This window comes from Alosa pseudoharengus, unplaced genomic scaffold, assembly GCF_046254945.1.
Source record: "Alosa pseudoharengus isolate Yale_2024_CS ecotype anadromous, Long Island Sound unplaced genomic scaffold, YU_APseudo_1.1 YU_APseudo_1.1_scf_13, whole genome shotgun sequence".
In the NCBI taxonomy this organism is placed as follows: Eukaryota; Metazoa; Chordata; class Actinopteri; order Clupeiformes; family Clupeidae; genus Alosa; species Alosa pseudoharengus.
Window position 1 is genome coordinate 9,800,700 of NW_027468598.1, and position 26,446 is coordinate 9,827,145.

At 42.3% G+C, this 26,446-nt stretch overlaps 1 protein-coding gene across 2 annotated transcripts; it reads right to left on the reverse strand.

Annotated features, from left to right (window-relative positions):
• Positions 1-671: 671 nt before the first annotated feature.
• itpkcb (inositol-trisphosphate 3-kinase Cb) lies at positions 672-26,446 on the reverse strand. Of its 2 annotated transcripts, none has more exons than XM_076282038.1 (7): positions 25,192-26,446; positions 8,682-8,781; positions 7,466-7,679; positions 6,302-6,506; positions 4,948-5,049; positions 4,528-4,599; positions 672-3,564 (listed from the first exon to the last, which is right to left on the reverse strand). In XM_076282038.1, the coding sequence occupies exons 1-7, from the start codon at positions 26,335-26,337 to the stop codon at positions 3,346-3,348; spliced, it is 2,058 nt and encodes a 685-aa protein (XP_076138153.1). In that variant the 5' UTR covers positions 26,338-26,446; the 3' UTR covers positions 672-3,345. The 2 variants fall into 2 exon arrangements, with proteins under 2 accessions (XP_076138153.1, XP_076138154.1); XM_076282039.1 differs by lacking the exon at positions 25,192-26,446 and adding an exon at positions 22,357-25,127.

Consider the following 26,446-nt stretch of genomic DNA (forward strand, 5'->3'; position numbering starts at 1 on the left):
TTGATTAATTATAGGAAATTATGTTATATCACAAAACAGAACACTCTATAAAACTAGATCACAAAAGTATGTTGAAAAGCCCCAGAGTTCAACCTCTGAACTGACCATGACCCACTAAGTACATTGCGAAATGCATTAAAATGCAAGGATTTGAAGGGACACCCGGCAACATTTTCGTGTTAATTAATCATCTTCGTAAGTCGGTATATGGTCAAATGACTCATTACAGGGCGAATGAAGACTCTCTCACCCGCCCCTACTGCCTGTAGGAAGAATATCCCGCTTGCAAGTTCAGTGTATCCTACCCGCCGACCTTCAGTCTCACAAAGTCTCAGACATCGTGAGAAGCAGGATCAGTTTACATCCTGCATCCCCAGCACAGAGCCAGGCTAACGACACGCTAGCGATTGTTGCAAACGTGTGTATAATGGCAGAGCCAGCGAAGAAGCAGCGAAAACCCTTGACGGATGATGCAAAGAAAAGGAAAATAGCTTCAGACCGAGCGAGGGCTCGCACACATATCGACACATACAGTACAGACGCTAGGGGGAGCTTCGTAGAGAAAAAGCATCAGGCTTGCCTGGTGTCCCTTTAATTGTTTGTTGAAGAGGTTGATGAATAGGGCAGTATGCATTTATCCCCCTCCTTCCCCCATAAAAGACACTGTTGGCTTAACTCCTGATGTTTTATTACATTAATGGCATTTTATTCATGTGATGGACTAAATTAGTAACAAAGGTTGGAATCCAAGTCCATCTGGTTTTCAATATACAAGGAAATATGCCTACAAAGTCCCACCTTTGACAATCGTATCTCCATAAATGGATGTCTTTTAGTACATGTCACTAAACAGCATATGCCATACATCAGATTTCTGCACATACATGTATAACAAGACTGGTGGCATATGTATGTATAACAAATGATAACTTAGTTGCCACACTAGATGGCAGTCCAAATATTTCAGAAGAATTGTGAGAGACAAAAAAGCAATAATTATGTGTCTGAATTCCTGAAGGGCAACCAGTGCCTGTATTGTGGTATTAGAATGAACTGAAATCCACTCAAAGCTTACGGTTCCAGTTTATTGCATTGGCAGTCAGAGATAGTAGAACCAGGCTCAGTATGCTCTTAACTGAGACTTGTGCAAATCATCTCGATACAGCCAAACACCAGCCTCTAAACTTGCACCAAAATATTCAGGAATGTCAAAAAGAAAGCATAGGTCTGTGGTTAGTTTCTGATAGAAAATATCCAATCAACTTATTGCAATTACGACCAGTAAAGATACATAAGAAATATAATACTTAGCATCATTTGTAAACAATACATCATCAGCTCCAGAGGAAAAGAGAACAGAAGTACAAAGCACAGAAATGGTAAAATGGAAAAGGATTCCTTTGACTTGGTTTAAGGAATGTTAATGGCAATCTTCAAGTATTGGAATGCTGCATGACAGACCAACTAATGCAAAAAAAAAAAAAATCCATACCGAGTTCTGAAAAGACTTGGAGCTGGCTATGCAATACATCTTTCAACTCTGTGTGAGGGGTACACATTTTTGTTAATATCTAAAGCATATTCAAACTTCTGTCCCTGCCAAGCATGCAGAAGGTCGTCATGTCCCATTAAAAAAAATTGATCCGTAAATGTCTTAGTGGTGTTCCACGACTGCCGTGACAGCAAAACAAATGAAGGACTGTGTGAACTGTGAAAAGATCCCATAGAGCCAGTGCACACATATCAAACTGCACTGAAAACATACCCAGCATCATGGCACATTAAATAACAATTACAAAAAACAGTCCAGTCTATAAATGACTCTGCAGTTTTGGAGGACCACTGTTTCCGTATACAGATATTTCACTGGCAGCCAAAAGAAGTTCATTCCAGTTTTAGTGAGTTAATAGTGCAGTTTTAGTGAGACTTGAGTTCTATGCCAGACTTGAGCCTGTAAGACCACTGCATAGCTGAATAAATAAAAGAATGTCACGTTATGAGGGTAATTACTTTAGCCTAGTAGAACATCCACCAATAACCAGAAAACTATTCAATGAGTGCTCATAATATGCAAACCTAGATGGTATTTCAACCAATAATGTTTCCTAACGTAGCCTGTTCAGTTAAATATGATACCCACAAACTACCACTCTCCCAAGGAGTCTACACTGCTATAAGACCCTAATTAAATTTGTTCTAAGGCTTCTAAAATGGCAGATGATCCCTGTTTAGTAGATTGAGGTTTTGTTCCATCTTGTCCTGTAGCTTAGATTTAGTTCTGGGTCAATACATTCTGATCCTCAGAGCTGACATTTTCACCTGAGCCAGTTTTCACCTCTATCAAAAGCTTCAAGAAGACTGAAGGGCTATCTGCTAAGGCTACTGAGAAATCAAATCAGCATCTAACATAGTAGGCTTATAACTGAGGTATTTATGAGCCATGATTAAGGCAGCAAGCTCTCTAGCACTGATATCATCTTCTTGAACAGTGGTGCTTCTTTCACGCGGTCTATCCCACACTAGTACCTGGCTGTAACTTCCTGGTTACCTCCAGTGCTGCTGAAAGTAAACGCCCACCTAAACAGCTAGACTGTGCCACACCAGTGAGTTGAAAAGACTTCATCTGAGGGTTTCCTCTTCCAGTAAAGGCCTGGTACTTCTCTTAGTTACACAGAGCTCAGATTCACACTTGAGTTTTGGAAAGACTTGAGAAACCGCAGCAATAGTGTAAAACTGCTTGAAAATTCTTCTTCATGCAGAATCTCATCTAAAAAAGGATATGCTCTTAAGCAGAGTAAAATTAAATATACAATTATATACATTAAAAAAATACACCAGAAAAGATCCAGTGTGCACTAGTGTTGTAGCGTATTCGGCTGTAATATAAAAAAGTAGGTTGAGTCTCTACATAACAAAAGGTTTTCTCTTCCGGTTGTCCATCTTCTCCTTAAGGTCACTTCTGTTTGTGTTGCCACTAAGGCAGCCAGAGCATTTAAGTGTGTTCTCTCTTCACCCCACCAGAGGGCAGACTACCAGAGAGCAGTGCTGGTGAAAACCACCACAAAGTGTCTGTAGAAGGCAGTGAGTGTCAACCTACATGTCCAAAATAGGTGTCAAACAGTTAATAGGCAGTGTGTGTAAGGATGTTCCCAGGAGTAAGGCACAAGCGGTCAAGCATATCCCTTTCAAAGTTCACACTCAGTCTTTTCATCTCTACCATGGTTTCTTCTTAGGTTCTCTAACCAGCCTGCCTTGGCTGAGGAGGTGGTGGCGGTGGGAGGAGGTGGTGGCGGTGGGAGGAGGTGGTGGTGGTGGGGGGGGGGGGGGCTAGGAGGGGGGGAGGCCTCAGGGTTTGGAGGCAGAGCTGGGCAGCATGGCACTGAAGATGTGGATGAGGTTGTCCAGGCCCCACATGTAGCCGTCCTCGCGGTTGCCTTCCTGCCAAGGCGTGCGGTGGTCCAGAGTGAGTGGCGGGGGCATCGGCACGGTCTTGCCGAAGTCGATCATCCACACGCGCGCCTTCCCAGAGGCGTCATGCACAAACAGCAGGGAGCTGCCCACCACCTGCAGACACAAGAGAGGGGTCAGGCCTGTCCAGATGAAGTTAACATGAGGAGTCCACAGTATTAAAAAAAAAAAAAAAGTTTCCTCAAACAAATGCATATATCTGTAGGAATCTTCTCCATGTTAGCACTTTAGATAACTCTTGTTTTGCTGTGTCAGCGTCAAACAAAGCAGTTTACTTTACAGTTCCAATCCATACACACTTCCTCTTGAATAGCCTTTTCGAGGACAGATAGTTGAAATAAAATCTTGAGCTAGAGCTCTCCTTTAAGTGATTAAAGGAGAAACTACATCAGACTGATGTAGTTTACGGTAAGTTTGTATAAATCCACAATATAAAGACTTGGTTGTTGGTCCTGGATCAATAACACTACCATGAAGTAAATCATAACAGAATGGTGACTAAAATGGGGTTGAACGCATAGGGCTTTATAGGGCTTGGCGATCTAAAGCGCAGAGCAAAGCGTATTCTTATCACGACGCAAAGCTTATTCCTATCTCCTGTTGTTAACTATGACACCACGGTGAAGTTACTTTCACTTTGCCTATGAGTTCAAATAACAGAAGAGTGAAGATCTCGCACTATCAAAATACTGATGGCTGTTTAAAGTTGCGCTGCTGTTAAAGGGAATGACAGATGTCATTTTCATTGGTTTAAAGGATGTTACGCCAAAAACACACCCATGACTGATTAAGAAACATAAGAACTGCCTTTTTGCACCAAGCGCCCGACATTTGATAGCAAAACCACCCCGAATGTGGACTGGACAAACCCCTGAATGTATTTAAGCTATTTGCCAGTGATCATGCGTTTTAGATCGCCAAGTTTACAGTATAAACCAATCCAGACTTAGGAAGACTTAAGACCATCTTGGTCAACAACATAAGCTTTGTCTACATACAATAGCACATACCATTAGCTTTAAGGGTGCATGAGTCCTCTGTGCAGTGTTAAAATCTTACCTCATGGGTCCTGAAGAATTCTGACGTCTCCAACACTGAGCGCAGCTCCTCCAGTCTGTGGAGATACGTTCTCTGCAGGCACCAGAGACATAGTCAATGTCTGTGCAAAACACACCTGTGCACATATACTTGTACACAAACACTCCATAACACCCCTCCTCCCCCAACATATACTTTAGAGCAGATTTTAAGATGACCCTGCAGCTTTTACAACAGGCAAATCACTACAGACACTACAGTGTGTGCACCTCTGGGAAAGGGCTAAGTTAATAACTGACAAGGAACTTGTTTTGCTTTGTTTTGTTTCACAATTCCTTCAGAACAATGTGGTCTTTGTCTCTCAGAGTTGAATTCTTTCCACCTGTATTCATGCTGTGTACATTATTGTAAATCAGACTTGGTTGGGCCACTAAAACTTACCAGAATCTGCATGTTCCCATCCACAAAGCTCTCTAGAGCCTTAATCACCTGCTCTTGGTCTTTGGTCTTTTTGAAGTTGGTGTTGCACGTCCCATCTGCCTTCTGTCCCACACAAAAACACAGCAAGATTAGCATAGCATAACCACATTAAATGTTACACTGCAACCACAGTATAAACATACATTCTGTTACCTGGCAAGAACGGCTCTTTCAAAAAAGGTTAAATGCTCTGGTTGACTGACCATAGGTACAATAATTAAACCAACAATAATACCTATAGTATAGTTTTAGATACACACTCATTTGCAAGTATAATGTTTCCTGCACTGAACCATGAGAAATATAAACAGAACACACCAGCCTTCAGTCTGAGCTTGTTTCAGGCCATCTCTGACAGTCTGTTATTGCATTCATGGCTAACTGCGTCAAAACTTGTGCGGAGATGGCGCAACCTCACCGAGGTTCCATTCCATCACAGATTTCAGCGAGTGATGCATGTTTGTAAGTGATAGATGACATTAACCATGCCAGTGTGAATAGAAGGTCAGTGTTGGCCCTGGAGGAATTCAGCATGCGCCGATCATTTACATATATTCATTTACCCAGGAATGCTATCCTAACGATGCTATCCTAACGCCCAGACAGAAGGATAATATCTGGGTTAGCACACACACAAGAGGACTTGGCAAAGTCAAGACAGCTTTGGTATGGCTTTCCAGTGCTGTTTTCCATATCAAAGTCAATGTTTTTAGAGTCATAATTTCTGGAACCTAAATGATTCATTTATCCAGGAATGCTATCCTAACACAGAGACAGAAGGCTAATTCCTGGGTCAGCAAATGCAAGAGAGCATGAGAGGTTTTGGCAAAGTCAAGACAGCTTTCCAGTGTTGTGTTCCATATCAAAGTAATTTTTTAGAGTCATAACGGTCATATTCTAGAGTCATTAGGGTCATGTTCTCAGACAACAGATATGACATGTGGAAACCTTTCAGGGTTTTTTTTTTTAAGGATTTTTCAGTGAGAGCCTTTCCAAATGAAGTACGTAACTGATAAAAAGGGTATTTCAGGGCCAGCAGAACTACGAGTGCAGCTGTGAAAAGCCGAGGAGTGCCAAAGCAAGATTTTAAGAATCTTTCGAAGACGTTAACTCTACCATGTGAATCATCATCCTTGGCAACAAGGGGAAATCAACAGTTTGTCTTGATTGGTAAAGCCCGACAGAATCCTTCATTCCATTTTCTCTGGGAGTAGTTAAGCCATAACTTTCTCAGAATAGTACTTCTTATAAGAGAGGAGTGAACAGACCCCCAGCGTGACTGCGTAGGGGTTGCGGAGATGGAGACGTGGCCCACCTTGATGCCCTCGATGCGGAAGCCGAGGGTAGCCGTGGAGCTCAGCGTCTCCCTCCACTGCATGTAGCGCGGCTTGAGCACGGCCTGCTGGGAGTGCTCCTCCTCGCTGGGGGAGCATGGGTCCACCGCCACCATCTTCTCATACATGTCCTTCCTGAGCCGCGGCCGCTCGCGCGCCTTCACCAGCTCCTCCTCCAGGTATGTGCTGCAGGAGGGGGGAAGGGAGATATATATACATAACCTATATGTATTGGGACACTTAAAACCACTTAGAATCACGTTCATTCACATTCATGTGTTTCATTCAGCCACCTAGCACCCAGTCGTGCAATCTGCAATCACAAACATTTGAGAAAGAACAGGTTGTTCTGAAGAGCTCAGTGAGTTCAAGTGTGGTACTGTCATAGAGTGCACAAAGCAAGGTCCATAAAGATATGGTCTGGAAGAACTTGAATAGCCGTCAACACCTATGGCTATTTTATGAAAAAAGCATAATAAGAACTATGCAAATTAATAATAGAAATGAATAATAGTTACATAGATAAATTAGATGCTTCAAATACAGACTATAAAAATACTACAAAATGTTTGTGGTGACACAGTAGTAAAAACAGCAGCATCCACTGACGCTGTAAGCACAAGACCTGAGGCTATCTGAAGTCAGACACCAGCTTGACACCAGCATCTTGGCCGGCAGGAATTTAGCTGTGCCACTGTCTGATAACGTCCACATAATAAACAAACGTAAATTCAATCGATGGAAATGACCCGTCAGATCTGGGCAGCAGTGGATAAGTAAAACAGTCAAAGAGAATCTCATTTGCCTATATTTCCATTTATAGGCTTGATTATGCTGACAAGGATTTTAACATTAGCTAAGCTGAAACAGCAGGAACAGGTCTTAACAAGCACTCAGCCACCAATCAATTTTACAATACAACCCCAGATTGCATGGAAAACTCTACTCTACATACGGTATATCATTTCTATTCTGTTCTTCCTATCAGATTAGCTATTTCACCTTTGTTCTGAGGTATACTCTATTCAAAGCACCTCCAAAGCACACAGACCACTAGCTGTAGTAGTAATTCTCTCTGCCTCTCCCATCCTATGTTCTACTCTCTCTATAAAACATCCTATTGGTTCTTCAGGCCCAGGACTCACCGGCTGCCCATCTTGCAGTCCATGATTGAGGGCGAGTCGAAGTTGGCCAGCAGGTCGTCCATCAGGTTGTAGTCCTGCTCATCCTGCTGCACCACCCCGTAGTAACCGGGTACGAACGGCCGCAGTACATCCCCCATCAGCTCCTGCAGACACAGCTGCTCGCACTCACAGTACTTCTTCAGCAGCTTCCCATACTCCCCTGCCTGGAAACTACCTGTGAGAGAGAGAGAGAGAGAGAGAGAAGAAGAGAAGAGAAGAGAAGAGAGAGATAGAGAGAGATTATGCTATGCTATTTTTGTGGTTGTTTACACACAAAATTCCCCTCTCACTCACAACTTTGCCATGTTTTTTTACTGGTGAATACCCTTCTCCTTGACTGGTTCAGTATATTGATGTGCAAATGTGACAAGATGGCTTATTTCCATGTGAACTGGTGCAAGAGTGTGAAAGAGGGGGGGGGGGGTGCAAATGGCCAGACTGCACAACTGCTGAAGAGGACAACAGCGTACGGAGTTATAATAATGGTGCCTTCTGACTGGTTGCCTTAGCATTGTACAATTTGAAAAGATTCATGCGGAAACTAAACACTGGACAAAAAGGTTATGGATATTCTGTCAAACCAACCTCACCACCTCAAAAGACAAACTCCCTAATGATCTAAATTTCAGCAGCCTTATCAGTTCACCAGTCATCCGTTTAAACATTGCTCAATGTGGAGGGCAAAACCAGAGATGGCTATCTTGCCACTAAATTTAATTTGGTCACACTTTGTAGGCAAAGTGGCTCTGTTCTGATAAAGGGTTATGTTCACATTGCTCAAATAAGAACTGAAGATTTGCAAGCTGAACTTAGTTTGAGTTCACATTGCGTCCAGTGGTTCACTGCACATGCACCATAAATGAGGAAAATACTTTATTTTAGCTCTGTGAGCCAGTGAGAAACCAGTGAAGGGTGTGAGGATGAGCTATTTTGACAGGAAGTGTATCTAAGCAGTCAGGAAATGAGAACAGGAAGCTAAAGGGGTGTTTGGTCTTACCTTAAGAAAGGGAGACAGACATGGAGGTGTGAATTTCTATTCATGCCTGTGTGGTGTGGTGTGTGTGGGTGTGTGTGTGTGTGTGTGTGTGTAAGAATGAGAGACAGAAGAAGAAAGAGAGAGAAGAAAGACAGAAGAGGATAAAAAGAAGCACAGATGGACAATGGGAAACGAGTTTACCTGCATGTCCAGCGAGCTGTACCCAGGGATAGCGCTTCTTGAAGGACACCACAAATGGCGACCAGTGGACCATCGTCTTCAGCTTCCTCCACGACTTTGCCTGCATGGCGAAAACATGACAAGAGAATAAAACAACGGGACAGAAATCCAAGTCCACACCTTTGGACTTTAAATAAACTCTCAGCACATGGGGCACAAAGAGCAACCCGCGCTGTAATGGATTAAACATTATCCTGGCGGCCACACCTCAGTCTGGTCGGATCAACAGCCGCACGTCTGAAATCACAGAAGGCCCACAAGGTAGCTCTGCTGCCTCGCTCTCTCTTTCTTTCTCTTTTTCCCCTCTCTCTATCTCTTTCTCTCTCTATCTCTTTCTCTCTCTCTCTCTCTCTCTGTCAGGATCTTTATTGATCAGAGGGCATGGAACGCCAGGCTGGATGAGGCGGAGATAAGATTAACACGATTTTCCAAACAGACGGGTCATCTGTATACAGAGTGGCCACTGTGTTTGTAGTGCTTTTCCCAGGCCTCAGGGCTGTGCGAGTGTGAGCGTGTGTGTATGTGTCTGTGTGTGTGTGTGTGTGGGGGGGTGTATGTGTCTGTGTGTGTGGGGGGGCGGCGGTATATGTGGGGGTGTGTGGTCGGAGGTGGTAGTGAAAACAGGGTAGAGGGAGTGTGGGAGTGTGGAGAGGGTGGGTGGGGGGAGGTCGAAGTGTGTGCGTAATTTGTGTGAAGAGGCTGGGTGTGTGTAGGAGGTTGGGGGGTGCAAAAACAATGTCCAGGGAACAGAACAAGGTCACCCCCGTCACTGCCTGGGGGTTCTGACGTAAACACAACACACAACAGGTCCTGATTACACACAAAAGTAACTGATAAGGTCACCTGGATGTGTTGGTTTCACATCGCATACTATCTGATGCAAGAGAGAAAGAGTGGTCTTGTTTTACCAGATTAAGTCTTTGAGCACAGCAACCCACTCCTTTTCAAATAGATTGGATTATCCAACCACAACCTACACCTGCCTGTTGTGAATGACCTGTTATTGACTGTGTGTGTGTGTGTATGTGTGTGTGTGTGTGTGTGTGTGTGTGTGTGTGTGTGTGTGTGTGTGTTTTAGAAACAGATGGTGAAGGAGGCAAAGGGGGGGCAGTCTTTTTTTTCAGTAGGGCAGATATTGCTTTAGGACATAAGCACGGCCCTGCAAAGATAAAAAAAAAAACTGGGTGATCCCAGTGTGTGTGTGTATGTGTGTGTGTGTATGTGTGTGTGTGTGTGTGTGTGTGTGTGTGCATGTGTGCGTGTGTAAATGTGAAAGGGGGAGAGGAATAAGTGAAGAGACAAAAAGGAGGGAGAAAACAAGAACTCTTCTCATTTGTTTCTCTAGGCGAGATCACAATACATCACATCACGGTACAACACAATGTAGCTCTCCATGCACTGCCCAAAACCTCCTGTTACACCACCCACGGTCACCGTTTCTCCACCTACTTCAACTGCTGTAACTAGGGTCACTGTAATACCCGGGTACAAAAAGCACTACACCTGCCACAGACACCAACATCTCAACCTGGAACTCTCAAGACTTTTTTTCAGTTAATTATACCCTGTAGAAGACATACATTACAGTTGTCTGTGCACACAGCATACAGAGCTGGTGGACCAGTCTTTTGTCCAGAGGCATGAGCATGTTGTGTGTGAAGTGAAGTCTCCGCTGGATGGGTGACTATTTAGAGTAGCTGGGGCATCTGGCTGTGGCAACATCCGCCCCCGTGGCCAGCTAAAAAAAACGTCACCACATATACCAACAGCCCTTTGACAGTCATCACATCCTACCCAACAAACCACCACAAACGCCTAGACATCGTTTTTTCAAACGTTTAAATATTCAAAACAACATTATGCCATTTTTTCCCTTCATTTTAAGGCTTGTTTTTGTGGGCAGCTACATCCTTGAATGGATTTTGATGGTGATCATATTAAGACACAAACGTGACATCCAGGCTGACATCTAGGCAAGTCTGCAGGCTTGTTAGCGTGCTAGTTTTGCATGTTCTATAACGCAATGCATAGCTCATTTCTAACAAAGAAATGATAGTCTCTTCCTATCTACAAACTGAGACAACAAGATGTTTCACTACCAAGTTCCCTTCAGCTGACTGTTTTAATTTTTCATTTTTAGGCCTGTCTTGGAGTGAACATAGAGATCTCCAGATTCCACATCTGGTGGTCAACTGTCCCCTACCCTTTAGGAATGGCAGGAATGTCTGGCTTTCGTCATAGTGACGGCAGACCGACTTTTAAACTGCAGGCACCAGTTCTACCATATTCATTCAGGTCTGCCTGCAGTCAAAGGTCACCCTGCTAGTGATTATGCCATTGCTCTCGCTCTCATGCTCTGCAAAGATCTCCGGCATGAAGCAGTGAGCATGTGCCTGTAGTCTGGGATGAATGATGGCCAGTACTGTCTCATCTAATGGATGACTGGTAGTTATGCCATCTCACTGGCTGAACAACGTATGCCTTAATTTATATGATTCACACTGAGAGAGAGAAAGAAAGAAAGAAAGAAAGAAATTAACTGTAAGAGACTTGTATTTTAGCCAGATGGTGGGAACAGAAACAATTTGGAAACTTACAAGCTGACTAATACTCAACAAGCCATGACTTATTTGTAGCTTATTTGTGTGCTGTGTGTGCGGTTAGTGGCACAGGCTTGGTCTGACATGGACAGCACATGGAGGGCCAGCGGGTGAGGTTGGCTGCCCTCACACTCTTTTAGCATGACCACTGGCCTATATGCCACGAAAGGCTGTTTCAGCCAGCATTAGGGGTGAACGATTTTGGAAAAAAATCTAATTGCGATTTTTCTCACCAATATTGCGATTGCGATGCGATATGCGATTATTTTTAAGCTCTTTATCTTCTGTCTTATTCAACAAAGACAAGCAATATATTATTCTATAGTATGACCAACACAAAATTAGATAAGTTAAAACATAAACTGTTCTTTCCTGGAGCCCAGGCCTATGTTATGATGGCATTAGGTCATTGAATAAGATTGATGAATGAAATATTTGTTATTTAACTATTTTAATCACATTAGTAGACCTATATTTGTTGAACGTCCAGCCTTGTAAACATTTAATGATTCTGATTCGTTTCTATTTCATGTAGATAGAACCTTCTTTCGATAGTTAACAAATACATGCAGTGGCACTGACACGGCTTCTCATTGTCCTGTGCTCTCCATACACGCGCGCGCGCACGCCCACACCCACCCACCCACACACACACAGACCCGCTCCTCTCCTCTGTAGGCTACTTGCACGTGAATCGGAACAAACTACTGTAGATTGTTGTAGCGCAAATAAATGCGGCTCGGTGTTAACTAAAGGTTAGCATCATCAACACCGCAGCGCAATACGCATGCATGCAAATTAACTAGCTTGTTCATATCACAACAAAGCCAATCGCGGAGACAAAACTCTTTAAACAGGCAAAGTTATCAGCAGTTAGCAGCATGTATGTAGCCTAGAGCCTTTTAGTAAGCTAATGTTAGAACAGCTGGGTTTTTGGTGGTTAGCCGTGTCAACTACTTGCGGATAACATTATGCATCAATTCATTACCTGTGAGATTAAGGGCTAGTCCACACGTACGAAACCGATCTTTTTTCCCTCCGTCTTCCCTGAAACCGCATCAAGAATATTTGCGTCCAAACGGATCCATCTCAACACGACTCAACACGTTACTTCATACCCCAGGCCTATAGGTGGCACTGTTTCTTTACAGAAATTCACCAAAGTTTTTGCTTTACAAACAGACAGAATAGGCTATGACAAAATGGCTAGTGCAAGGATTGTTTGTGTGGACTGATAGTGAACTGTCAACTGTAGTCAACTGTAAAACTAATAAACTTTATTTTACGGTTTGTGAAGGGTGCAGTCCCGTCCTTTATTTGGCTAACGCAGGTAGGCCTACTAATCACCTTTATTTTCTTTGTTTGTAGGATAGTCCGTGATTCACATTAGTTTTGGCTATCACCGCAATTAGGCTACAGTACTAAACACAAGGCTTACCCAAGTTCTAGGCTACTCTGTCGCCACATTTATAATATTGCTATAAAACCTTCGTTAGTAACAGTCAATACGTTTGCCTGCATCAAATCAAATCGCGCATTTGCATTCAGTGTGCTACCATCGGCTTAACGTGAGTTCTAAGCGTCTTTGTATGCTTATATCTGATTTCACTCGACTGTGAATGCATGTATATATGTTGTAAACATGTAAAATAAATTAATGTAGCCTAATGGTGCATTCAGAGCACCTCGGAATGACAAGGACCGCCCCCATGGCTACTTTTTTTTTCCGACAGCAAGTGTTCAAGTGCTTTGCCATCGAATGTGTCACAAACACGGATGCCACAACAAAGGTTAAAACATACACTCACTAATCCTAAACAAACAACTGTATTTGCTTAAAATATAGTGTAAGATGCTCGTGAAAGAAAGATATGCAGCTTTTCAAGTGATAAAAAGGGCAAATTCCCAAGTTTACATTAAAACTGTTGGACATGAAAGGCCACATGGACTACAAACGAACTACAACGTACTACAACGATACTTTTGCTGATGAGGGTTCGAATCCAGCGCGACACAGAGAATCGAAATTAGGTTACTTTAAAAAAGCATTTTCCCCGCTGGAAAATGTTATAGTAATATAGTGCTCAGGTATTCAGTTCAGTTCAGTGCAGTTTTTATTGAGGTGCGACATGCAAAGGCCAGTAAAATGTTTATGAATATGTAGCGAATCTGTCGACGTGGGTAGTAGGCCTGTCAAACTCGATTCCTTTTAAGGATCCGGGTTATTCTGAGTCACTCACTAAACTGATCCGGGTTGAACGAGTCACTTGAGTCACTTGAGTCAGTATTGCTAAATCGCAAAGAAATTCAGTCCTACGTACAAGCAGTGCAGTGGGGTGCTTCATTTCGTTAAGTGCCTTCTCATGTTGGATGTGGATCCTCCATGATTTGAAACCAGGTTTTTGCAGTACTTGCATTTAGCCTAAGAGTTTTGCTCTCCTGGTCAAAGTGCATCCACACATTGTTCATCTTTTTGGTGCTCATGTTCAGAAACTTTGATCTTATTGACAGAGAGGGTAGCCTATATAATAATTAATTATTTGTTGTTGTTTTGTTAACAATAGAAAATTTGCCTAGGTCTCATGCTACTCTGCTACAATGTTTATTACCACTACTATACTAATAGTAGGCTACTAGGAATCTATTCTAATAGGTATTACTAGGCAACTAATATTATTAGCCTATTAATCATAGCTATATATATATATATATATATATCATGTTAGGTAGCCTAATATAATATAATATAATATAATATAGCCTAATATAATAGCATCAAAACCTCCACCCACTCACGGTAAAGAAAGCAGTTTGAGCCAGACTGTTTATTTATTGTCTTAACCTAGCCTTTGCAATTGACTTTCAATGTAGACATAGAAACAGGAACGTAGAAATGCCCTGCAGTGAATAAATTATTATTGTTATTATTATTATTATTACTACTACACTACTACTACTAGGCCTACTACTACTATTCTCATTAGGCCTATTATTATTATCACCTTGACACGAGTAGAAACTAGGCTACTTGCTCGTCTACAGATCCACTCATGACAATGTAGCCGGCTGATTCGACTGACTCGCACTCATAACAACATAATGTAACCGGTCCGCCCGACTGATCCAAATGACCCAGGTAGGCTAGCCCAGTGTTTCTCAAAGTGTGGTCCGGGGACCACTGGTGGTCCGCAAGCTATCCCAAGTGGTCCGCGAGCAAATGTTGTAAAAAATAATATAGATGAGTTGTTTGTAATATTGAACCAACTTGTATGTAAATCCAAAGTTCTGCAATACTGCCTATGTAAGCTATGCCAATTTAAATCATATGAATCCTCTGACACAATAAGCAAGGTGCAAAGACAATAAGCAAGGAGGTTTAGTGAGTAGGCCTATTGTGTCTATTAGCTAGGTGGTCCGTGAGGTTTTTTCTAATGGTTAAGTGGTCCTTGGTCTGTAAAAGTTTGAGAAAAACTGGGCTAGCCTACTCAAACAACTCCATACAGAGCTTGCAATGTTTCGGACTGTCTTCGCGACCTAATTGCATTTTAAAGTAGGCTATGCGTGCAGAATATATGTTATTTCAGAAGTGAAAGCATGGCTTTTGTTGTGGGTTTTCTTTTAACCTTGACGAGGAGTTACTCGCTCCTCTAAAGATCCACTCATGACAACGTAGCCGGCTGATTCGGCTGACTCGCACTCATAACAACAACGTAACCGGCCCGCTTGGCTGATCCGACTAGCCTACTCTCCATACAGAGCTTGCAATGTTTCGGACTGTCTTCGCGACCTAATTGCATTTTAAAGGCTATGCGTGCAGAATATATGTTATTTCAGAAGTGAAAGCATGGCTTTTGTTGTGGATTTTCTTTTAACCTTGACGAGGAGTTACTCGCTCCTCTAAAGATCCACTCATGACAACGTAGCCGGCTGATTCGGCTGACTCGCACTCATAACAACAACGTAACCGGCCCGCTTGGCTGATCCGACTGGCTAGCCTACTCTCCATACAGAGCTTGCAATGTTTCGGACTGTCTTCGCGACCTAATTGCATTTTAAAGTAGGCTATGCGTGCAGAACATATGTTATTTCAGAAGTGAAATCATGGCTTTTGTTGTGGATTTGTTTTTCACCTTGACGAGGAGTTACTCTAAAGATCCACTCATGACAACGTAGCCGGCTGATTCGGCTGACTCGCACTCATAACAACCTAGCCGGCCCGCCCGGCTGACCTGGGTAGATAGGCTACAAGCAGCTCCATGAGCGTGCAGTTCGGACTGTCTGCACGACCTAATTGCATTTTAATATGCTACATCTATACACCAAATCTAATTATGTCTAGGCTACATGCACAACATTGAATGTTATTTCAGAAGTGAAAGAAATGGCTTTTGTTGTGGAATTGCTTTTCACCTCGAGGAGGAGCTACTCTCGCAGATCCACTCATGACAACGTAGCCGGCTGATTCGACTGACTCGTACTCAACGTAGCCTAACCGGCCGGCTGATCCGACTAACCCGGATTGCTACTCAGCCGCTCCAATCTGAGTCCCATGGTCTGTGAGTCTGCAATGTTTCCGGCTCTGCGGGAAGTTAACCAGTTATCTCGGACTGCCTGCTCACTCAGTCGCTTGAGTTGATTTGTGGAGTTGTGGTTGCCTACGAAATTGTTACATTTTTGGCAACTACGATGGCTAGGGCTAGGAGGCTAGCTAATGTTGCAAGAGGTTTGTGTGTGGCGCTGTTTATCGTTTTAGATTGAATTGTAGTAGGACTCAACTGATCCGAGTTAATGATACTAGAGACTCGCGACTCATGGGTTAATTTAAAGATACGGGTGAAAGATCCGAGTGAATCACAACTCAAACAGGCTTAGTGGGTAGCAGTCTACATGACATCTGGACAGGCTTGGAAACAGCTCGGAAACCAGTAGGTGGAAAAACCAGAAGGGGCACAACACCGGCTTCGCACCTACAGGCGTCTACACGGCGAAAGTTAGCCGGCGGTTTCAAAAGTTCCCACTTCGGAAGCCGGTTTCAAAAGCTATCGGTTTCAGTCTCCTAAACTGCCGGCGTCGTGTACATGCAAGGCGTAACCGTTAACAAAACCTCACCGGTTTCACAAAAACCGGCGTCGTGTGGACGGCCCCTAAATGTTTGTGCCGCCAACCCCCTTGGATATCGCAAATGCCCCCACTGTCACTGTACTCCAGTAAACAAAGTCTCCAGTGCACAGGTGAATGGCTGCTGTGCAGCATAAACAGTCGTGGAGTTTTAATCGTCAGCTGGACAAGTGAACGAAGTTACCAGCCAGAGTAGCAGCACAGGGGAATTATGAACTAGAACCAGGGACATGACAGGTTCGGGCAAAAGGTAATGAAGAGGTTTTTAACCAAAGTAGCTCTACTGATCAGACCTTTCTTGACATTGTTAGCTGGTCCTCTTGTTTACGTTTTTTGCTTTTTCAATGGTTGGTGAGAAGAGTTGGTGGCGCGTCGGCAAGCGCAAGTATAAATGCGTTTTGTTGACGTCACATATTACAAATCGCAGCCTTTGCGGTTTGAAATTCATGTTTCATCATATCGCGATATTATCGCAAATGCAATAAATCGTTCAGCCCTAGCCAGCATATTTATTTCCAGTGGAGCATCAGCAACTGCATTTACAGTCATATTCTGCTACTTTTATGTAGTCTGGAAGCCAGCCAGAATTTAACCCCCCGCCTACAAACTTTGAGGTTGGGAAATTGAGTATGGCTACATCAGGCTACTCCGATCTTGTTTATGCCCAACAGTTCAACTCTTTATTCCACTTCAACACACGCATAAATCCTTCAGCATTTTAACATGCTCATTCACTAGGTGTAACACTCAACCGTGTCCATATAAACAAGCACGCTAAAACAATGCAGGTAATGGTCACTCGGAAATGGTTGCTGGCTGAAAAGCCTTCCAGGAAGTGCATTGCATATAGGCAATGTTGGCACACGGAAAGTAGGCAGTAGCTTTCAAAGCACTGTATTCCAGCAGCCATAATCAAGTAAGCTGTACACCTGCCCAGTTTATTCACATCGGTGCTATACAGGTTTAGGCTGTTGAAATATTTTCTGCTGAGGAGCAGCAGTTCAGGACTCCAGTGCATCTCCTCTGGAAGTGTCCTGATATGTGGCTTTGGCCAGTAGTCCAGTGCACAATATTGTACTGTACACTCACATCGTTTCCACCCATTTGTGCAGAGGGCTAAATGCAGCAGATGTTATAAAGTATGCCAGTGCCAAGATCAACCCACATAATTGTCCTTCTACTGTGAAATTGGAAAACAGCGTGTTATTCTATTCCTTCAACATCAACAACAAAATGACCAATAAGGATCACTAAAGGTCTGAAAATCTGATGAGCACAGAACACGCTCATCAAAGCTGCAATTCACAAAGAAACCCTTTTAAGTGCGGACCTTCCAGTTGTTCTAGTGTTTACGCCATGAATAGGGATGTAACGATATGAAAATTTAACCTCACGGTTATAGTGACCAAAATTATCACGGTTTTCGGTATTATCACGGTATTTCTAAAAGTGTGTTCAATTATGTTCAGAAAGCACTGATAGGCCTACACAAGCTGAAATGGTTTCAAAAAGTGTCCCGTTCACTTTTTTCTTCATGTTTAATTGGATGTGCTTATAGCTTAACTTACCCTACCATAACTTGGAGTTTGCTATTTCTGTTATTTGGATGCAATGAGTGAGACCAAAGTAAGCGTTCAAAATAAAACTTTAGGCTACTGTATTCTCCTGATAACGTGAGTGGAATGGATTTAATGTGGACGCGAACATAAAAAGATGCAGAGTGGCTACATGATAGTGCACATAGGCCTACAGTGAAAAAGTTCCGCCTTTTAAAATCAGGTGTAGCCTAATCCGAATCGTAGTTAAAACCATCAATTAGACAACAGAATCAGTAGGGTACCAGTTTTGTTCCATTGTACCAGGCCTACTGTATGTCAAAAGCAGGCTTAGATGAAGCTGGGAAGGAGTAAACACACGGTTTCCACACCGCGGTAATCAACAGTGATAATCATGATGTTTGAAATGAAAACGGTAATTATTATCGTCAACATTTTTATCGCGGTTTACCATTATACTGGTAATCGTTACATCCCTAGCCATGAACTTCTCAAAGTTACACTGTGAGCCAGCCCCTTCTGAGACCTGAGAACAGAGACCTGTTCCTTATATTATATATATATATTAGTCACTTTGACAATTATAACACAGTCAAATACAAATAGCTTTGGCTGCATAACGCAACTACATAACTCCTGCCCATCCCGTCACTCTCCCTCTGCTTTCACAATGGCCGGTCTCTCTTCTAGCCTTCCTCCCTCAGCCACAGCACCACAGCACGCTTTCACACATACGCACTCGCACATTTGTGCACTGGCAAAAATAGACAGACACACTTACAGCTCATTATGCAGAGCCTCAAATTGTTCTTTCCTGATGCATAAATAAAAACAATGACATTGATGATACGCCTAGATGACTAGCTGCTGAGCTCTTGCCAAAGCCAAGTGTGTAAAGGAAGATACAGGAAATTGTCAAATTCAGTTTCAGTTTTAGGGGACTGAAGATTTCCTATTCATAATATAATGGCACAGTTACCCTCTTATCACCACAAAGCTCTAACTGAATCTAATGCAAACGTAATGTCATACACATTCATCACCAGTTCACTCTAGAAACTGCTAAACAAATAGGCTACACTCTGTTGTTGCGACTTCAACCTTTCTTGTCTGCCCTGGGCTTGCCTTACCTCCCTCCCTCATTCCCTCCCTCCCTACCTACACACCTCTGCGACCCATAATTATGCCCTTCCTCATTCTACCCCATTTCTGAGAAATTCCTTGGGGCGAATACAGGCCTACTACACCAAACCGGGGGAGGGTAAACCAGTCGAACAACTATTGTATCTTCAAGTAAAATAGAGACTGGAAAGGAGGGAGGGAGAGAGATGAAGAGAGAAAACTCTGGGTGTGTTTCAGTACAATAGAGTCTATTAAACATCTACAGTTCAAGAGTAACAAACTATATCAAAGAATGTTGAGTAGAATATAGGCTACATTAAAAACAATTTACATTTGAATGCACCTTTCTATTTAAAAGGAAGAGAATGGCAATGAAAATAAATAAGCCCAAGACAGTCTTTCCACTTCACAACAGTCTTTTGTGATCAGGTCTTGAGGGGTTTAGAAACAAGTCTATCCCGATAGGGGCTGCTATCGAAAGTGATGGCTAGTTTCTGGCTGGCATGTGGAAGGCCACCTCTCAGGGTTGTTTACACCAAAAAAAATATATCTCTATATATCTCTCTCTCTCTCTCTCTCTCTGCATTTCACAGAGAAACCCTCTTAGTGTGGTTCTTCCAGTTATTTTAGTGTGAACAGAGAGATCTGTTCTTTCTTTTATTGGAACAACTTTTATAATGTAGGCCAGTGATTGTAACAAAACATTGTGAGTTGTAAGGTTTAACTTTGTAGGGATCTACAAGATGCACAATCACATTAGAACATATTAGTGCATGCATGCCATGACTGTTCTATCGCATTACTTCTATTTGCAATATGCTATTGATATACTGGCATCAAATACCAATAATTTTACTAATTGTACAATTATCTCATTCACCTATTCACATATTTGCATAAACACCAAAACGTCTCTAGAAACACAAAAATAGGCAAAATAATTTCTTGTGAGGGGTATACTTTTTGTGCCTTCTAAAATTTTTTTTTGATTTTAAGAGGCCCTAAGCTCAATGTATGCACTTTGTACACTGTATCAGTGCAGTAAATAAATATATATTTTCATATTTTTGCCATTTTCTTCTTCTACATTCAGACAGATAGAGTGATGCATTGTAAACTAAATCGCTGAATTGTTACATTACCCTTAATCAGTGTTGGGAGTAATGCGTTACAAAAGTAATGTAATTACTGTCATATATTGCTGTTTGCGGTAACGCGGTAATGTAAGGCATTACAAAAAAAAAAAAGGGTAATATTTACTCGGTACAAACTTAAGTAACGCGCGTTACAATGCAGTTTAACCCAAAATTAAGCGCTTGTTTTGTTTTGATACATATTCGCAAACACCACGCGAGAACAACAGAGGAGAAAAAATCCACGCAAAATAGTAGAACGTTATCTCCTGATAGCCTACTGGTTGAATATGACTGTGGCTGCAGCAGACTCGCAGGCGGACTCTATTTGCGGGATGGACATAAGCCTACGCTCATTATTTTCAGCTTGTCAGAGACAAGGCTATGAAGAACATAATAGTTAGTGCACTTTGTGTGCGAAACCGAAAGATCTCTCAGCTCGCGAAATAGCACAAGTAAATTAATGAAACATCTAAAGTAGTGCCACGCTAATCTTTTTGATTCTTGATAAAACACAAACTATGCTGTTGTGCATGTCAGCTTTGTGCTGTGAACTTAAATTGAAGAGAATAAAGGGATAGAAATGCAGAAAAACATTGTGTAGCCTGGCAGTGCCACCGCTCCCACGCGCATCACGCACTTTGCGTTGGGCACCAAAGGACAGAGGGGGCACCCAAATGTAACCAATGAATAGTAGCTTTACTGCAAACTGCGTTTCACTCTTCATCAATAACGTTTACAATGTCAAAATGCACTAACACGATGTTACATGCAAGTTTGATACCTTTTGGGTTCTCTCAATCACCACCTAGTACTAGAATTGGTGGGTCTTCAATCATTCGTTTTCCAAGCATTTAGGCTACATGAAGCACATGATATGCTGAGTCGACTGAAACGCATTCCATTCAGATAGCTAGGTGGATACCAGGCTCATAATTCACTTGTATTCGCACAACGAAATGTGAAGCAACATGTCATTGCATACTTCCATTTCCAAAGCAATGAGTGTTGCTTAAAACAACTTAACATTTTGCATATTATTGTTAATATTGTGCTATCAATGTAACTCAAACAAATAAGGCTTGTAAACAAGAGCTGGCAAAAGGGCATTATGTCAACGTAAAGATCAATGCTCTTAAAGTGACAGTGCACCATTTATAAGTAAAACAGCATTTCTTCAGAAATTTATGTTTAAAAATACACAGTAATGGTCTGTAAATAATAGGCCTTTTATTTTACTTTAGGTGTTTGAGTTATCATTTAAATGTCACTCACTCAAAGCCACTCACTTAGGGCACCGAAATGGCCAGCAGGCCACCATCTTGACATGTCTTTATTAAAGGCATGTATGTATGTAAAAATTGTATTTCAATTAATCATAAAATTGCCCTGATATGTCACTAGACATTAAGAAATCATGTTCATTTCAAATACTTATATCACTGACAACAGTAGTCTGGCCAGGATATTGTCATTTAAAAAGTGAAGTTGCAGCCCTCAACTGATGTGTTTTGGCCTAATGCGCCACCCTCCACCTATCTACTAATCACAAAGTCAGTAGTGTTTCGTCATCCGGTTGCCAACTCTGCCAGTCAGAGGGGAGGCGAAGGGGATACACCGCTCTACAGTAATTTGAAAGTGATTGTAGTCCCCGTTTTGGCCACAATCTTACATACGGTTCCTTTAAGCTTTGATTTACAATATAGTAGGCTCTCTATTGATTTTAATGAGTAGGCCTAGGCCTTAAACTTACAGTATTTCTATCACAATTTACCAGACTTTGACCTTTTGTCGGTTTTTTACAAAATTCTGACTATGATTGTTCCTTGTATTGCATTATGAGCACTGCGCCTATTGCATTCTACTGTTGCCTTAAGCCTAGCTCAGTCATTATGCTATACCACATCTCCCTCCATTGGAAGAGCAAGCTGCATTGAGCGTAATAAACTGCATTTAGAATGGCAAATCCATATTTCTAGATATTTTGGTGAAAGTAACTTAAAAGTAATGCAATAGTAGTGTAATGCCTTACAATTCAGAGACAGTAATATTATAATGTAACAAATTACTTTGAAATGACAGTAATAAGTTATGCATAGTACATTACGTTTTTGAAGTAACTTGCCCAACATTGCCCTTAATGTGGACAAAGTATCATGACAGTATCGATTCATGAGTTACTCTGATTCCCACTCGTACTGTCAAGTGTCAAGAGAAGCTTAAGGTTGACAGTCTGTTTTTGTACTCGTGCATGTCAGTGTAAGAGGGAGTAAGAGTTAGAGAGGAGAAAAAAAAGAGAAGCAACTCCATATATGGAAACAATGTTGCATAGCAACGGAACCGCCTTCAGCCCAATTTTCCATTACACACTGTCGACCGTGACAGAGATGCCATCAGTATGTGCGTAGGTATTTGTGCAAGTTTTTACATTTGTGTGTGTGTGTGTGTGTGTGTGTACTGTATGTCAGAGAGAGCCTGTGCTTGTTTTCATCTCTCTAAAGCGTATATGCAAGCCTGTATGGTTCTATTCCCTGAGGTGTAAGCATGTTACATAGCTAGCTCATATGCTGTTCCTTGGACAAATACCACTACCACTAGCAAGTGCAGTGGAAGTTGCCGAGGACATCCTCCATGTTTGATTCAAAGGCTAGTCTAAATAGCCTAACAGACACTGACACCATCAGAAAAGAATGCTAGGAAAAAACAAAGCACATGCCAATACCAAATATACGTAAGCAAAGAAAAAAAAAAGGCTTTAGAAGAAGACAGAAAAAGAAAAACACAGGAATAGATAAGCAGAGAGAGAGAGAGAGAGAGAGAGAGAGAGAGAGATACACAAGCTGTTTACAGGAACATCAACATCAACCAGTCTTTCCTCAGAGTCAGCCAGGACACTGAGGCAGAACTTCCTCACACTCATTTTCTCCAGATTGATTCATAGTGACTCAGGCACTGAAGGCAAACAGTCGGTCAACCGTCAGCCCTCAGACATGCCTCCCTCTCTTTCTTCCAATCCCCACTCCCACCAGCTACACACCACCACAGCAAACCTTCACGTTGGGAAGGGAAACAGAGAGCAAAATTCCCTGAGAATCTGACAGACAAACAAAAAGAAATCAATGAGCACACTTCCCGACAAGCGTCTATATGCAATAGCCTAGTAATCAGAAAAGCACTCCTTTGAAGAGCACCGTCACACCAACCTGACCCTCGATTGCCTGTTCCTGGAGTAACACACCCAGTTCAGGATGACAGCAAAGCTAGTTTATGGCCAGGATCATCACATGAAAATTACACCTCATTTAGATGTACCAAACATCCCATAAAACAGAAACACAGTCTCATATACATACATGTTAATGGCCCACTAATAAAACCATGTTATCAGTAGGGTTGTTATGTCCCCAGTCTGATTCATCAAGGCAGAAAGATAAGAGGATCTCAAGGAGATTTCAGCATGAGACTCTTGGGAAACCAATTTTCAGGATGAGAAATCGTCCAGCAGAGAGGAAGCCCTCGTTCTCGGCTCGGTGCTCTCATGAGCTTTACTCTGGCTACGTGGATAGGCTGTGACCCAATTGCAAACTATTGTGACATTAATCACTGACAAGACAAGACAAGCACCGGACAGACAGTTTTGGCTGGAAGAGATGTAGGAACATTTTCAATTTAGAGATCAGTCTCAGAAGAAAAATTCATTTGACTGCACGATATACAAATACAAGTACCCAAGAGGTCAACCTGTACAAGTGACAACAGCTTCTGAAGAATATGGTAGATGTCTGATTCCATTTAGAACAGGAGCATACAGTTTTATCAACGCAATAATAATGAGTAATGAGTAAGCTTAGGTCCAAACTTTTAAAAGTTTGCACATCATGGACATTACACTCTCCTAAACGATAACGCTTGCTGTGCAGTCTTTTGCTAAGTATGACATCAGTTAAAATATTTATGACTGTGCCAGAGGTTAGGAAGTAGCTTGATGTTTCTATGATTGCTGTTCAAGAAATTTTCCATAAAATGTTTAATTATGACTATTAGTCTATATCCAAGCCAGAGTGTTATTTCTCTTTTCGTATGCAACAGCGGAAATGTTGGGCCATTATGTGTGGATGGCTATCAACAGCCTGTTAGACCCCAATGATTAATATTGCCCAGTAGTAAGTGTTACTCAGAGCTGCTATTAAATGCTCTCGAGTAACCTTTGAGAGTAACCCCACATAGACTACACTAAAAAAAAAAAACTCGAAACACACTTCATTGCCACAGTTCACTCAAAGAACAAGATGCACTAGGCCAGTGTTTCTCAAACTTTTTCAGACGAAGGACTACTTAACCAATAAAAAAGAAACGCACGGACCACCTAGCTAAAAAAAAGATTAGACCTACTTCAACAGTATATTAGCCTACACAATAGGCCTAAACTTATTCACTGAACCACCTTGCTAATTGTCTTTGCACTTTGCTTATTGTGTCACAGGATTCATATGATTTAAACTGGAATATCTTACATAGACAGTGTTGCAGAACTGTTTGGATTTACATACAAGTTGGTTCAATATTGCAAACAACTCCTCTATATTATATTTTACAACGTCTGCTCGCGGACCACTTGGGATAGCTTGAGGACCACCAGTGGTCCCCGGACCACACTTTGAGAAACACTGCACTAGGCCTACTGAGTGAAAATATAACTTCTCAATTATGGCAATATAGGGTCTGGACTGCTCACTTGCATAATTTGTACAATAGGCCTAGAACTACAGTGTTTTAAGCTATGTGGTTGATGACTCGGGCTCCACTCAGTGATCATGAGAATTTAGTACATCAGCAGACAAAGGCATTACCACAGGCTTACAGATATATGAATAACACCTTCCACATAAGAAGGCTACAGGGGAGGGGAACAACATTTGACTTAGGAAAACGTAATACTTACTCCTGTAACATCGTCTGGGCTGCCCAACATGTTGTATGAACTTGGAGAGAGACTGTTCGGTTCGAGGTCACTGCCAGTGAGGTCGTCCTCGGATTCCTCAAAAGATGAAGCAGAAGACAGGCACGTAGAGGAAGAACTTGAGAGTTTTCGGAGAGACAGTGATGGGACAGGGGAGCCTCCACATCCACTGTCCGAGCAGGGTGACTCCTCATCTGGATGTTGATCAAGAGATTCTCTGCCGACTCCTATGTCACTAGTTTGTGGTCCAGGACCAGGACTTGGGGTGATGACAAGTCGAGGAATGGTCCCTGGGTAACTGACAGACGAACTACTCTGAATAGGACATTCTAGCGAGTCTTGAGAACGAGAACATTCCTGGTTGCGGCTCTCCGTAGGCCTTATACAACTGGTATTTCGTTCGCTCAGACACGTCGATTTGGGAGAAGTCACGTTTGTGTTCGGAGTTTTTGTCATTTTAGTACTTACAAGAGGAAAGCTGTTATCAGCATAAGAATTAATAGGGTCTTCTAGTAGTAAAGTCAAATCTGACGAGGGCTGCTTCTCATTTGTCGCTGTAAAAGGGACTGATCTAACCGGTAACGCGACATCCGACTGGGTCCTGCTCTTAGCTGCACCTCTTTCAAAGTTCTCTCCAAACTTTTTTTCCATGGTCCAGCGTGAGACATTCCAATCATTGTCCTTTCCCGTTGTTTTTGAATTGACACATTGAAAGTGTAAGGGGTCAGAGCAAGCGAGCCCGTTAAACGATGTGCCAGAACCGGGCGCATCTAAGTTTTTTTCAGCTCGTGTGGTTAGAGCCGACTCTCCAATAATCCGAGTGAGCACATTATTACCGGATGGGCTTTCGTCGGCGTCGATTCCCTGACCAGCCTGGTAGTTTCGTAAGAGTTGCTTTAAAGTTACTTCTAAACACCTGCCGCTAAATAAAGTCACGTTCGGTTCTGAGTTTGGTCGATTATGTGAAAGCCTCGACAACTTATTTTTTCTGTCCCTGTCAAACCAGTACCCTCCTTGCTCCAGGTCTAAACTCCGCCGTGTTCGCATTCGATCTGCTGCGGAACGTGCTGAGCAGCTTTTCTCTTCGCTCGATTCGAACACTCTCAATAAAGAATGCGACTGACCCATTCAGCATACCGTACTTCTAGGTCCGCGTGCTGTTGGCTGTAGGTGGAGTCAGAGCCCGTGGAGATTGTTAAAACGCCGCCTTAACGATCTTTGTTATGAATGCATTTTC

Coding starts and splice junctions, on each gene's coding strand:
- itpkcb (XM_076282038.1), bottom strand. CDS start 26,337: ATGGGTCAGTCGCATTCTTTATTGAGAGTGTTCGAATCGAGCGAAGAG. Junction 8,782..25,191: donor GCCCAGACGATGTTACAGGA/GTAAGTATTACG, acceptor TTCGCCATGCAG/GCAAAGTCGTGGAGGAAGCT. Junction 5,050..6,301: donor TCCGCATCGAGGGCATCAAG/GTGGGCCACGTC, acceptor TGTGTGGGACAG/AAGGCAGATGGGACGTGCAA.